This window comes from Mchenga conophoros, linkage group LG17, assembly GCF_057382185.1.
Source record: "Mchenga conophoros isolate Kocher_MC1m ecotype Shallow Benthic linkage group LG17, M_conophoros_male_GT1.1, whole genome shotgun sequence".
Taxonomy (NCBI): Eukaryota; Metazoa; Chordata; class Actinopteri; order Cichliformes; family Cichlidae; genus Mchenga; species Mchenga conophoros.
Window position 1 is genome coordinate 16,557,408 of NC_140542.1, and position 14,799 is coordinate 16,572,206.

The following is a 14,799-nucleotide window of genomic DNA, read 5'->3' on the forward strand; positions in this document are numbered from 1 at the left end:
CTAATTATTTTTTTATTTTTGCAGGTTGAGTATTTAATCAAAGTACGAAAAATGTATTTAAATATTTTAACCAATGTAACATTTTTTTGTTTGATAAATTATATGTTATACATGTGATGCCGTGTGGGGACAATGATGAAGAAAATTAAACAAAAAGTTATCCATCAAAATGCACCTAAAATGGAAAAAAAAGTTTATGTTTACATCAGCAGGGGAAACCAAATGAAATGATAAGAAACAGGTACAAAAACCACCTGAACATTAGACTCTTAATGTTCTATTGTTTGTTTATTTTTAGTTTGTAAAAGGTTGAATTGTACATTAAATAAAACCTATCAAGTAAATTTGTGTTTAGTTGATTATTTCTTAGCATCTTTTCAATGCATTTCCTATTAAAACTATATAAAGACTATAAAGACTGCTCTTTCAGTCTTCATTTAGCTGCTGTCGACTGTCAGACTTTGTGTGGCTCAATAACCAAACAGGTTTATGTCAGTGTTCAAACTGAAAAACAGGCTTCCAGCAAGTTCTGGTTCTTCCAGATCATGTGCGTTGTAACACATGTAAAATACAATACACACACACATGCATAAACACAAAGAACTACAAGGGAACATACAAGAGATATGTCTGCCCAGCATACATACACTACACCCCGTGGTGTGTATTTTTGTAACAATTTTTAGGCCAGATTCGATTTTCACCAGTGGATAAAATGAGCTTGCAGCCAAAGCTAATCAAACACTGGCTGCATGCTTTTGCGGAAGGTAAGATTTACACTCCTACAAAAACACTGGGAGTCTGCTCAGTTCATTTTTGTCTAAAAAGATAAAATCATGTTAAATTTGCTTGTCAAATATCTCCGATAGCCCCATTATTTGGGCAGGTAATTTGTGTTATGAAAGCAAGATCAGCTTTTCAGCAACTATGAAATCAGAGAAGGTGTAGCTGTGCTAGCAGTCATATAAGGGTTGTTGTTGACCAAATGATGGCGTCAGCATTCTAATCTGCTTAAAATGAAACAGTCAACATGTGACGTCTCAGGTAAGCAGGAATAACGAGAGTACAAGCAAACAGTATCCAGCCTCTTGATGTGAACCACAGCTACAGACTGTGTTTTCTTACTTTAAGAACTAAACATTTTGTGACAAACAGAATACACACGTGCAGTTAAAGTTAAGGTAGTTATCTAAACAATTGCCTGGACAAAGCATTCTGGATGTATTCTCCTGTCTCAGCCTCCTTGACGGGCTTTAACACAGGTATTAGTCTTGTGATGTGATGTCACAGTAGTTTACTGTAATCCTGTATAACTAATGATTAACTTTTATCTTCATAAAAATAACATGTTCTTCAAATATCTACATTTTGCTTAAGTGATTTAGTGCTGAGTTCCTTAGATAAACAATTTTACACACATTAAGATTGGGAGTCAAAATTCATTGTTACCAGTTAACAGACTGGTGTGTATACAGTGCTCATCCACTCTGAAGACTCAAAGTATTTTTTAAGAAGAAGTCACATTAACACAGTGCTTTTTATTGTATACCTTTAAGTGCTTTCTAATTACTGCACAACAACACTCCAGTGGATGCATCAGGAGCAATTTTGGTTCAGTTTACTGTCTTATGGCTCTTGAACTGGACATCAGACTGTCAACCTTACAATTACTCAACAATCTGCTCTCCCTGCTGAGCCACAGCCCCTAAAACACAGTGAGGCTCCCGTTTCCTTTCAGCTTGAGACTGTCAGTTTGTTTCCAGGATGGCATCATGCCATGGCAGATTATGGTCAAGATGTTCGTACCTCAATCGAGATATAATTTCAAAACGTGTGCGCGGCTCCATCTGACATAAAAGTCAAGTTCATATATACACTATATGGAAGAAAGTACCAGGCTACCGACACATTACATCAACAGGAGCCACTCGGTCATCGAAAGCCATGTCATGAAGCTCAAGGTCCACGGTTATGTGTTGATGTTAATGCCAGAGGAGGTTTAGTCAGCAGAGCTTTGCCAGCTTTTACCGTAGCCTCAGCATTCAGCAACTCTGCGCTGTAACTTCACGAGGTACACTTGCTGTGGTTCCTTAACACTTTCACTTTGCAATAAACAGTACATTGCACAATAACTGAAACCAGCCCCCTGAATGAACACTATCTGTAAAGATGTTCCTGCATGAAAATCCCAACCATGCCACATTCTCAGTCACTTAACTCATCATTCTGAGCCATTGTGATGCTTGGTGAACTTAAGTGGGTTGTCTTGATTATGTCTGCCTGAATATATTGAATTTCTGTCATGTTGATCACATAAGTGCACCAACAAGCAGTTGAATAGATGTACAGGGACTAGTGAGTGCTCATGGTCAATTCCTCCAATACAAAGGGCTTCTTTTATCTCCAGGTTGTTAGGTTTTTAGTATCAAAAATGTTAACAGCACTCCAACATTACCCACAAATATTCTCTGGCTCACAGGTTTTTAATTTCCCTCCTCTTCATTATCGTAGAGTAAACACAATAGTGTGAAGAATTTCCTCTTATTCCTCAGTGAGACAGTTAGCACTTGCCAACATAGAGGATTTGCTTGGTTTACAGCTAATATGTCCAGAATTGCACAGCATTCATTTCACACTTGACAGGTGTGCCCTTGAAATGAGTGTAATTCACCTCACACTGTGACTGTCTGGGAGGGGAGGAGCATCTGTAAAGTATTTACTTTTGTTACAGCCTCATTCCAAAAAGGATTCATTTCTCACCTCAAAATTTAACGCAAAAATAATCCATGAATAAAAAGTCCGCTTGAAATTCATCCATATGGATAAAAACTAAAAAACAAAAGCATACCGTGAACAAGTATTACAGTTAAGTACTGACATCCTTTGCCATGACATTCAAAACAACGAGTTTAGCTGAAATGGAGAATTGTAAACTTTCATCACGGTTGCTATGGTGATTGTGTGTAGGCTTTTCAGGTGAAAAATGACTCAATTTTTGAATCAGGCTGACAAAATGTGGAAGAAGTGAAGCACTGTGAATACAGCTACAGATGTCTGGTTTGGAAAAGATTGTTTGGGATAAAAAAAATTACTTTGAAAATGCTGAAGGATGGATTTTAAGTTCTAATAGCTTCTAAAATGATTAAAATCACTTTATTTCTTAATGGAATTGCGATTTAGGGATTTAATAAATTACATTTGGCACTTTTTCCCTAAATATGTAATTAAGAATTTAAGATTTCTAAACGTGTAATATTATATTAAGCTTTACAAATAGTCATACAAAACTGTTGACAAGTCAAACATGCATTCATTAATGGAAATGTTTATTCTAGTAAACAGTACAGACCATATAGAGACCATAGAGATCCTCACTTTTCTAGGTAAACCTCTGTTCTCTACCCGTTGTTCCAAATGTTTTCCTCTATAATTCACTGGTTCGTTTGTTTATGCTGTTAGGACACATATACCAGACATGATACTACAGAGACCGTACACGCACTGTATGCATTTTTATAAAAACAGCGCTGAATAATTTGTCGATAGCAGAGAGAGCAACAACAACAAGAGTTAGAAAAGAAATCAAAGAAATGACGAATGACACAATGAATTCATTTTGCCTGCTTAATATTAAGCATCAGCATTCCAGCAAAGACAGAATTCAGTGGTTTCACACTACAAGAAAACATGAACCATTCTGATAAAATGAACATTAAAACAAAGAAACTGTTAAGCTGTAATTTTGACACTTATCATCAATCATAAGCTGATATTTCTTAACTGCTAACACTGTTGATATTTTAATAACATTTAGTAATTAACATTGTGTTTACTTGTTTTTCCTCAAAATAAAAAAAAGGATTTGCGATAAAAGGCTTTTGATGCTTGGAAGAAAATCAGGTCAGAAGAGTGGCTGGCTGTGGATACATAAATAATTATATTAAAAACATACACAACATATAAAAAATTAGACTTCTTTCAGACTATACATAAAACAACAATAAAAGAAACATATCTATTGCACAATGGAGGTATCTAATGACAAATACAGTATGAACAATGGTACCAGTCTGTTAACAGCAGTACACAGCAGACGGGGTGATTGCAGACACATATCATAGGCGGTCTTTTACAGAAGGACCGAGTATTGAGTGCTGCTAGTTCTTGGTGCTAATGATAATATGCATGTTGTTCCATCTCACCACATACTCTAATTTCAATTGTTTTCAGCACTGGTGCAGAACGTCAGAATCAAACCCATAGAACTGCTGTCCAACCCTACTTCTCAAGGAGTGCGTTGGCATAATCACAGGTCCCTCTGTTTCCTACATGCTGCTAGTTATACTGTGTGAAAATATCACATCCTAGCTTGTTGAAGTATATACACCGCCACAGAATGTCAGCTGTGCTATAAAGATAACACACCTCTCTGCCCTATAATATACAGAACGAGTCCACGTTTTGCTTTCAAAATTCAGCTGAGCCATCCACATACACACTCAGTCAAAGGACACTCTCTTTAGTTCTGGGAAAAATAAACTTCTATAGCACTTAAGCCAGTGTGGGTTCCACATAGTTACAAGAAGAATAGCAAAAGCTTCAGTCCTCTAGCTGTATCTATACAGACTTCTTTCAGGCTCAGTACCACATGCAAATCTCCCACATTGTGACCTCAGTGGTATCACAGCCTATGTAGAAGTCAAACCAACCATGTCTTTGAACTGTGGCAGGAAGCCGAAAAGCCAAACTCCACCTGTGAGGGGCCAGCTCGAAGGAGACTTGAAACATGAACATTCTTGCTATGATATCACCTTAACGAAGCAGTTAGACTATTATGTCACAATCAGCAGTGACAAGTTTAGAGATGCCCCAAGCAAGAAGCTTAGATCACATTGCTTCTCAAGCTAGTATAGATGAGTTGTTAGGTGACTGCTATTGGAATACATGTTTGATCTGATGTCAATGTGCTGTAAGAATGAAAGAAATCTGGTTAACAAACAAAAGTAACACCACTAGCCACTGTGAAAAACAGGGGCAAACAATTCTGCAGTAAGGTATTGAACATACTGCACCTTTTAGATAATACACATAGCTTTTTATTCAACTTCTAGTATACCACACTATAAGCTTTTTACTCGATAGCAATTAAGTTAACTGTAACGTTTTATAATGCAGTGAGAACAAGTGTGTAGCTGACGACCTGCTGGCGCGTAGAAGCTCATGAACAGTTTTATTTAAACTGAGAAAACGGACGGACACGAGGGGGCTTCTGTTCATGGCAGAGACTTAAAAGCCAACGTGTGTTTTATGACTGAGAAGTAGATGAAAGCAGGTTTATCACATACTAAGGACACCGCTCAGTAACAGCTATAGTAAAAGAAACACTCTTGATGTGTGAACATAACAAAGAAAAGCTGAGAGAGGCAGTTTACACTTCTTACTCGCAGAATCAGGGGTGCATTATCAACCTTAACTTCACTTTTCACTCCTATTTTGGTGAATTCACATTACAAGGATTTATATAATGCTGACCCTCTGGAAAGCAGTTTCAATATGTCTGACATCTGGGAAGAAAAAGACAAACAAATATGCAATGTTGCATCATGAAAGTAACCACATTAGTACCAGCATTTTCTTTTTCAACGTGATGAGTGGAAAAGCAAGTGTAACACTTATTGGAGGTCATTCTGTCATATCACTCAGTTCAGAGCCTTTACACGCCTCCAGCTCGTATTTGGGACCATCCCATCACAGTTTTGGACTGAAATCTGACGCAACCTGAACATTTCAGTACATTTTTTTTATGTATTAAACTTCAAGTTAAGCAGAATGTACGCCAGTGTTTTCTGTTATTAGAAGGAGTTTATATTTTCATTAAATTGCAACAAATCTGAAGTGATTTCAGAATGACTGAAACATTTTTAGGTTCCATCAGATTGCATCCAGTGCAATGTTACAGTATAAAGATCACATCAGTAAGCTTTGCTTTGCACTAACAGCTCAGAAGTTAAGTTCAATGAAATCTGCTTTTATGGGACAGCAAAAGAACAAAATCCAAATAAAAAACAAAACAAAACTCTAGAAACAACGTATTTCTGTCTCCCTTAAGCATTGGTTCATAGTTCAAGTAAAGAGACAACTCCTAAAATAAACAAAGTGAGTTGTTATGGAGCATCAAACTATGTCACATAAGAATTAGCACTCTTCAACATCCAGTTTCCTGCCAGTCAGAAATCTATCTGCAACTTGTGTTTGCCGTTCTGTAGTCACCAACTAAAAACAGTGCTAAAACCATCAGTTTCTACAAAAGAATCAATAAAAAACAGACTAGTTGAAATATGAAAAATGAATTCCCTCATCTTTTATTTCATTTGCTGGATGTGGTATGATATCACATCATTGTGATCAGAGTACAGTTGTCAAGAAGAGGCATAGGCTCTGTCTATATACACCGCAGAGACGGCAAGAAAGCTCTACAGGTCAGTGCAGAGGACTCTACACGATGACCTCACTCATGATAACGGAAAACATATTTTTACAGTACGTTACTCTCACTCCAAAGAATATGTCGATATCCTGACATAGTTATTTTCATTCATTAGGTAGTTATCACATTAGAGGAAACCAATGTAATGCACGCTGCTTCCCTCAGCTTCTGTTACTTTTATGTCTTCATTTTTTTAAACTGAAATGATGAGCCAGAGGAAGGGAGCGTCTGTGATGGGTGGCAAACGTAATACTGAAAAAGAGAAACATATAAGCTACAGACTCAAGGCAGAAGAGTACCAAAGAAAAACAACCCTACTCTGAGTCTCTTCACCCCGCTCTGTATTATTTATTTCTTCATGATAAATAAGCACAACACAAAGTAAAGTGGGTTTTCACATTATGTCACATTTAAACTGGGGACTGAAAGACAAATTCACAAGAGAAGCCATTTAAACTCAGGGACTACAGCACACACCTGAAAAGATAATATTGTCTGTGGTTCCTTGAGGCCTTTTGAATTTCAGTAGTACACAGAAGGAATATTTCATGACAATTTTAACATTACTGTTAAAATTGTTATACAGTGGAACCATTGGATAATAAGGCTCTTGGTATCCCAGATTGCCTGAATCTTTATCTGGTTAAAGTGTTTAATCTCTAAATCCTGATATTTGGAGATATAAGCTCACCTGGAGTCATGAGAAAAAAATGAAGCACTGACTTTAGTCTAGCTTGAAACAAAGTGGTTAAATACAGTTTAAAAATACTGTTAATATCGATCTTTTCACTTCTTATCTCAGTCTTTGTTAGTGTAAGTGTCTGGCCTTAAAAGAATATTTAATGAGTATTAGGGCTGGTTATTGTCACTCATTTCTATAATTGATTGACTCAGAAGGTCCAGATTCGATCCCCGATTCAATTCGATTCAGTTTCGACTCAGACAGTCAGAAATATTATAGTTCTGATCATTCATTAATACATGTCCACATTTGTATATCTGTGTATAAAAAGCTGACACTTCATCAAAGGTGTGAGCATCACAGCAGATGCCTTTGTGTCAAAGTAACTGAGGATAAAACACAGAAAAGCATGAAGGAGATTTTCCTGGTCTGGCTTTTTAAAGCAGACAACCGCCTTAAAAATATTCTGCAGTTGAACAAAAACGGAAGAAAACCATGAATCTGCATATAAACATTACCTGACGCTGCTGAAGTGAAGCAGAGCAAAGTTACAGAGAAAAAAAACCAGCGCTGTACATAAAACTGTACATAATGCAGAAAACAGATTTCAGATTGGAAACTGTTCTTGAAATAGAGTGAGAGAGAGAGCCGTGCAGGAAGTGTGATTTTTATCGCAGTGGAAGCAAAACTGTAAAGTAAGAGGGAATTCACGACGATGTGTTTCACACGTGAAGCGTAGTTTTGATCTTTTTTTTGCTGCCTATCAGTGAATTTTGGTCGGAAAGTGGCAAAACCTGCGACTTCAGAATCTGTTTGCTTTCAGCAGCTGACGGCGTGTCTGTGCGCAGATCTTCGGGCGAACGATCCGCGATTTGTGTTTACGTCTTTTCGCGGAATCCGTTCAACTGCTCTCATTTGCTGTTTTGTGGTCGTTGAAGTCATTTTGTGAGCTTTAAGCTGAGATTTTGTTGTTTCTGACAAAATACTTAAAAATAATTAAAAATCGAATCAGGATTTAATGACTCAATATCGCTTTATTCAAACAAAAATCGATTTGAATCGGGGAAATCAATTTTTTAAACCCTCCCCTAATGACTATTACTGAATGAATCCAGTCCTTTCTATAAGCCTCTCTATACCAAATGGGAATTTAAACCTCATTCTATGCATTAGCACTGAATATTAACTGACATACTTACTACATCATGTAATTCTATTAACTAAATGATACAACCAATTTACAAGTCCCTTCTGAGAAGTACAGGGGCAATTTCTTTGCTGCTGATTGTTACAACAAAAGAAAAGGTCATCTGCTCTTCTATTAATGACAGCAAGGTTTGTTTCCATATGGAGAGTGTAGCTTAAAAAACAAAACAAAGAAACATGAAGTGATACAAACTGTCGTGCAGCGATTAGCTAGTCTCCCTAATCGGTAAAACAACATTACCGTGTAGCTACTATGGGGCCTGTACACTCTTTCTACCAAGCAGCTTTCTTTCCACGTCTTTATATTTCAGTTCCCCTTTTCTTCATGTCAGCACCCGTTTTTCAATGATGTTTTGCAACCCAAGATTCTGTTTTATTGTTTTTTTCTGTTTGCAGGGCCATCATCCAAACTCGTCTGAAAGTTTCTTGTTCTCTTCCAATCCAATAAAGTCACTGAGTGTGGAGTTCTGTGTGAGTGTGTGCAGTAATTAGTTCAGTGATGTGTTTCATGTCTTAATATTTCAGTCAGTCACCTTTGTCTGCAGGTTAGCCTCACTATGGCTATACAAGTATTCACATGTAGTGGGACCTCCAGGTCATGCATTGGACATCTCTGCTTTACTGAGGGCAATGGCCAGTTCCAGGTCCTCCTGTTCCTGCTGTCTGAGTCTCTTCAGCCGCTCACGTTCTGCACGCTCGCTTTCACGTTTAGCCCATTCTAATTGCTGAGCCTCGTTTCCAAACTGCAAAGAGAAAGATAGAGAGAGTGCGAGAGAGAGCGTTGAGATTTGCAGTATTGTGCAAAAGTCCTGTGCAGTCTTTCATTTCTTTATATTCTGCAAACAAAATGGAAAACAGATGAAGAGATTTATTGAAATGTGGAAACTTACTACAGTATATAAGTCAAAAACAGTTTGTGCAGTTCTAACCAGCTTGAAAGTTAATATTTGGTATGAACACCTTTATTCTTCGATACAGTCTGAACTCTCTTAGGCACCTTTCTTGTCATTTCTTCAAGCAGTCTTAAAGAATAGTTCTTAAAGCTTTCAAAGCTCTCAAAGCTCTGAAATGTGGATGCCAAACTGCTCCAGACTGTGGGGAGGCCAATAAGTGGCTGACAGCATTGATTGTTTTGTGTGTGGGACAGTGTGTGTGTTAATTGTCATGGCGAAAAAAAACTAGCTGTCGCCAATCAGTTGCTTTCCAGATGGCATTTCATTGTGGATCAAAATCTGGTGGTTTTGCAGATAGCTGTAGAAGCTCACAGCGCCTTCTCCCATACTGGCAACCACTTGACTAAAAATTTCAGATCTAGATTAATCAGTCCATCACACACCATTGCCACTGATTTTCAGTCCATTTCTTGTGCAATTTATCATACATCATGCTTTTATCCCTGTTCTCCTCAAGGGCTCCTAGACAGGCCCCCTTCACTGAGAAGATTTTTGATGAGGCTTCAGTGAATGGATGAACTGAAGAGCCAGATGTAGCCACCGGGTCCTGTGTTTTTTTCCAATTTTTTAAGGACTTGATTTTCAGATACTATTCATCTGCCGTAGACAGTGTATAGGCCTGCCACTTCTTATATAGTTGTCTGTTTGTCTAGTCTCCTCAAATTCTCTGCGCACAATGTGAAGATATGCCAAATTTTCCACTAATAGCATTTTGTTGGTGTCAAAAAGATAATTTATTTCTGTCAAACTGTGTTGTCTGATAGGCTGCTAGTAAAAATTGGAAATGAGTAAAAAAGCAGCAAATGTCCAAAGAAAAACATTCAAGAGGGGCTGAGTAACCCAATAACTTGCTCAAGACCACTTTAAAAAGTGTTGGTCCTTGAAAGCAAAAGATATAGAAATGAGGCACGGCTCAAGACTTTTGCACAATAAGTCCTTGTTTTTGAAACAATTCCTTTTCCACATAACAAGATCAGAGAAGACGTAAGCTGTGGCCAAAAGAACACAGATTTGTCCATCCACATACTTAGACATGTGTCCAGTGTTTAAGTTTGAAGAGTTTCCAACTTGAACAGTAACAAAGTCAATTATCAAACATATCAAAAATTAGAGGTAATTTAGAACCACTGTCAGATTGAAAACAGGATACTGATGGATACTGATTGGATATTGCACATTCGGTTGGTTTAGTACAGGGGTCAGCAACCTTTCACACCCAAAGAGCCATTTGGAGCCGGTTTCCACGCAAACGAAAACACTGGGAGCCGCAAATACTTTTTGACATCTAAAATGAAGATAACACTGTATATATTGTTTTTTACCTTTATGCTTTGTGTGAACAACTAAGGTGTGTTGCTTATGAAATCCTTGAAGTGCTAATGAGAAAATTACATTTTATTTATGTAATTAACACATTTTGAACTCTTAAAGAAATATAACAAAAGGAAAGACGCCCAGCTGAACTAAAATAATCCAGCAAACAAAAACTGCTTTGAGCCGCCACCCTCATATCGCCTTTGGGCTTTTGGAGCCTTGACCTGACTTTTAAAAAGTAATTGGAAAAAAAGCACTATGCTGCTAAAAGATGAAAAATAGATATTTGCAAAATTCTGCCTAAATATGTATTTTACCTGGTTAATGTGTGTGGCGGGGCGTGGTCTGCAGCGCCGCTGCAGGGGAGGCGGACGCACCTGAGCGGCACCCGCAATCACGCCTCGCCGCCTTAACGTCTGTGCTCTCTATGCTGTTGTGTTGGTGTGTGTCGGGCTGTGAACTGAAAAGCTACAGCCGGCTGTATGCGTACAGCAACCGTGTGTGAAAAGTGGTCAATAAAGAGATGCTGAAAAGCATGTTCATGGAAACAGCGTCGGGTCTGCCGTGATATGTTTACAATGGGACTTCTGCTCCTGAACCTCTGCGCACAGCGTCTGCAAATCAGGGCTGTACGAAGTCACTTTCATCTTTACGCAGGACTGTAAGCTGTCATCTGTGAGGCGTCAGCGGTGTTTGTCTTTAACATTGTTCACAGTGGAGAACAGCTGTTGACATAATGTGGATCCGAAGATCCATAATTGGTCTACCTGGGGTTGAAAGTCTCGATAAATGCACGGCGTTTCGGCGGGTACACTGGCTTCCGCGAGTGTGACGCTTATTTTGAGTGATGAAAAAATAATAGAATATAATTGTATTTTTATATTTCAAAATCACAATAATCTTCCAATTTAGAACTACAAGTTAAAAAAGAACTAACATAAATAAATTACACTTCAGCTAAATACTTCTAATTTATTTTCCCAAACCACACGGAGTCGCACTATAAGGACTAAAGAGCCACATGCGGCTCCGGAGCCGCAGGTTGCCGACCCCTGGTTTAGTAGAACTGACATGTATTAGCACTTGGATGCAGAACGATGCAAACATTTGGATGGAGGAACATCTGAACCACTCCAACCACTTAAGATTAAAACCATTTTCTGCTGAGGAGAAGCTTCTCAGTTACCATTTTCACAAACTAAGATTTTACAGAGGTACATCTTAACATCAAGTATTGAAAGCAAAATGTGCAAATTTGGTCTTTCTGGTTAAACTACAGTAAAGAAACAATAGTGAAATAAATCAAGAAGGAGAAGAAGAAATAAGTGGAACTTTAGAGGAGTAAAAATCTCAACTTTGATTTGATGATTCCAGATGAGAGAATTTTCATTGTAGTCTTGTCTAGTCAAAATAAAGTTGATTAGCCTTGAATGTTTGACCATCAGATGATCTGATATCAAGAATAAACCCAGTTGAGATGGTGTAAAACATTTTGACATGCAGATTGAAGAAAATGCATATGTGAGAAGTTTCAGGCGAGTGTGTAAATAGGTGACAAAGGAATACAAACTAGCATATGTGTCCAAACCTTTACCTAGTGATACCATTTTAAAAATCTGCTTGCAGGGTCTACAATAACCTTTAAAAGTAGCGACTCTCTGCCCTTTGTTATATGTATACAGCACTTTTCATATAATAAATTAAAAACAGTTTCTGTATTTTAGTTTAGCAACTAAAGCTCTTGCTATTACTGTACATCTGAAATCCTTGTCTTACTCTTCAACAAATATTCAACAACAGTTTCAATAACACTTCCCAAATGATCATTTTATGTGAATGTAATAGTGCTTCTTACCTTGACTTTGTCAGGTCCTGTTAGAGAGTTGGATTATAGAACAGAGAAGTTAATAACCAAAAACACTAAGCTGGTTACACCACACAACAGCAAACAGACAATGTAAATGGATACTGGCCAAGTTTCTGTGCAGTCCATTTTGAAAAACTATTTTTAGCGATTTGTTAGTAATTTATTTTTAGATCAAGTGATTCTACTAGCATTCGAATACTAGACAGTTTATAAAAAATCATATAAAATCAGTAATTCTTAAACTGATAAAAGGTATTGAAGCTAAAGTAAAAAACTAAGACAGATGGACTGTGAAGAAACAGAATGCCAGTGAATCCCTTCAAGCAGGAATGTGTAACACAAAGATCTAAGCAAAGCTTAACAAGACCTCTACAAGAAAAGATGTGACATGCAGAGAGTGAGAGAAAGTAGATGACAAATCTGTATCTGAGTATTTTAAACACCATGTAAATGATGAGTTTTGGCAGATGTAACAGTCATCTACTAAAAGCAAAGTGTGCTATGCCTTTAGTAGATGACTTTTTAAAAAACTATTTTTAATTTAAGAAGGAAGTACAGGTCCATGTGTTGGTGCTGCAGTTGCCTGATTTTGGAAAAGTGGAAATAAATGTTGTAAATCAAGTAGAACAGTCTAAAGCTAACATACCTTCATGTAAAGGTCCCCTTACCAGAGGGCTGGAATAAAAGTGTTGTCTGTAGTAGATTTAGTATAGTAGTTATACCAATATTAGATCCAAGAACCATTCAAATTTATAATGGTACATCATGGTTCAAATAATGTCTGGATGGCCAAACACCAAATACTTTACAAATTTTATATGAACTGTGATGTTTTTCAGGAGACATATGTCTTAAGTAAAGCGAAGTATTAATCTACAATTTAACGAGTAAAGCTGTGAATGTAGGTTAGGTTGCATTGACAGATCATGAGACACTGTTCTTAGCTGCAGTGTCAGGTTGAAGATAGACATGGAAGTAGATGCATGAGAATAATGAGAAAACCTAAAACAGTAATGGAAGACAAAGACATGCATTACAAGAATAAGCAGTTAATATAAAACACTTATCAAAGTAGTTTAACAAAGGCGGTAACATAGCAGCAAACATCAAGAGTGTGCAGGGCAGACAGACTCAAGAGCTGATAGTTGAGTAGTGATACTGTGGTGTCTCGTGTTCAATAGATAATTCCAACAGAAAATTTGAACTGAGTTGTCAACCAATCTGACAGAAAAGTTATTCCAGGCTTAAAATAGAATAAAAGGTGTTAGGTTATCTGGGGATTTAAAAATGGATCCAAGCATGTGAACGTTTGTCTCATTCCTCGCCATGGATTGGTAACCCGTTCCAAGATCACAACAGGTTTGTGTTTGTTGTTCTAGTCTCAGTGACTCAATTAATTCAGAGTAACACTCGTGATAAAAACAGATCTACCACAACTGATATAACCCATTTGCCTCTGTGAAGGTCTTGGTAAACCCTGAAAACACCTATGATATTCTTCCTGCCAAAACAAAAAACCACACAAAGTGCTGACACCCTTTCCTGCACAACATGAAATTTAGACTCTCTGCAGTGCAGTTCTGCAAGCCTTACAGTGTCAATACCAAACTGTAATTTCTAAAGCCAGTTTATATAGTGCCATGGCAGAGGGTGGGGTAAATTTAAAGGCTTTGATTATTTGGTACAGTTAAAGTGGGCTTTTGAGATACTTAGATACAGACATAAATAGCTGTTCTGTAATTACACTTTAGTTCTTTTAATTAGAATTTAGATCTTTTCCAACAAAAATGAGGGCTATTAAGGATTCCTTTGATGGCTTCCAACAGTGGCAAACAAAGGTTTATAAGGAAAAACTCAGTTTTGAAAAACCGCAAATATTTTGGGATTTAGCAAGTCTTGTGTCTAGACTCTTCTGGACTCAGACCACAATAAGCCTGGCTTTACAAGATACAGGAGCCATCAAGCTGAAGGAGGAGTCCTATTGGGCTTGGATAGCATGTGGAACTCCGGTGACAGCTGCAACCCGGGCAGGAAAAACTTTGGTATGGGACAAGTTCAGTTGACCTGATGACACGCCTCTACAAACACTGCTTGGTGATCCGAGGCAGTAACTCTGGATTAGCAGACTGGGGTGGTGGTTCCAATTTTTCAGAAGGGTAAGCGCAGGGTGTGTTCCAACTACAAAGGGATCACAATGCTCAACCTTCCAGGTAAGGTCTATGGCGGAGTAGTGGAAGGGAAAGTTCATTCGTTAGTCTCTTTATCATCTCAGGGATATTTGCGTTTGTGA

The 14,799-nt window shown here is 37.7% G+C and overlaps 1 protein-coding gene across 6 annotated transcripts in view; it reads right to left on the bottom strand.

Moving 5' to 3' along the window:
- Window positions 1-3,317: 3,317 nt before the first annotated feature.
- Window positions 3,318-14,799, bottom strand: part of eps15l1a (epidermal growth factor receptor pathway substrate 15-like 1a) — a 54,710-nt gene continuing 43,228 nt past the window's right edge. For 4 of the 6 annotated variants that reach the window (XM_085251643.1, XM_085251647.1, XM_085251641.1 and 1 more), the window contains 2 exons: window positions 12,498-12,514; window positions 3,318-9,118 (listed from right to left, as the gene is read on the bottom strand). In XM_085251643.1, coding sequence (XP_085107769.1) covers window positions 8,972-9,118; window positions 12,498-12,514 — 164 coding nt within the window. In that variant the 3' untranslated portion in view covers window positions 3,318-8,971. The remainder of the gene's footprint in view (window positions 9,119-12,497; window positions 12,515-14,799) is intronic. The other 2 variants (XM_085251645.1, XM_085251642.1) reach the window with 1 other exon arrangement.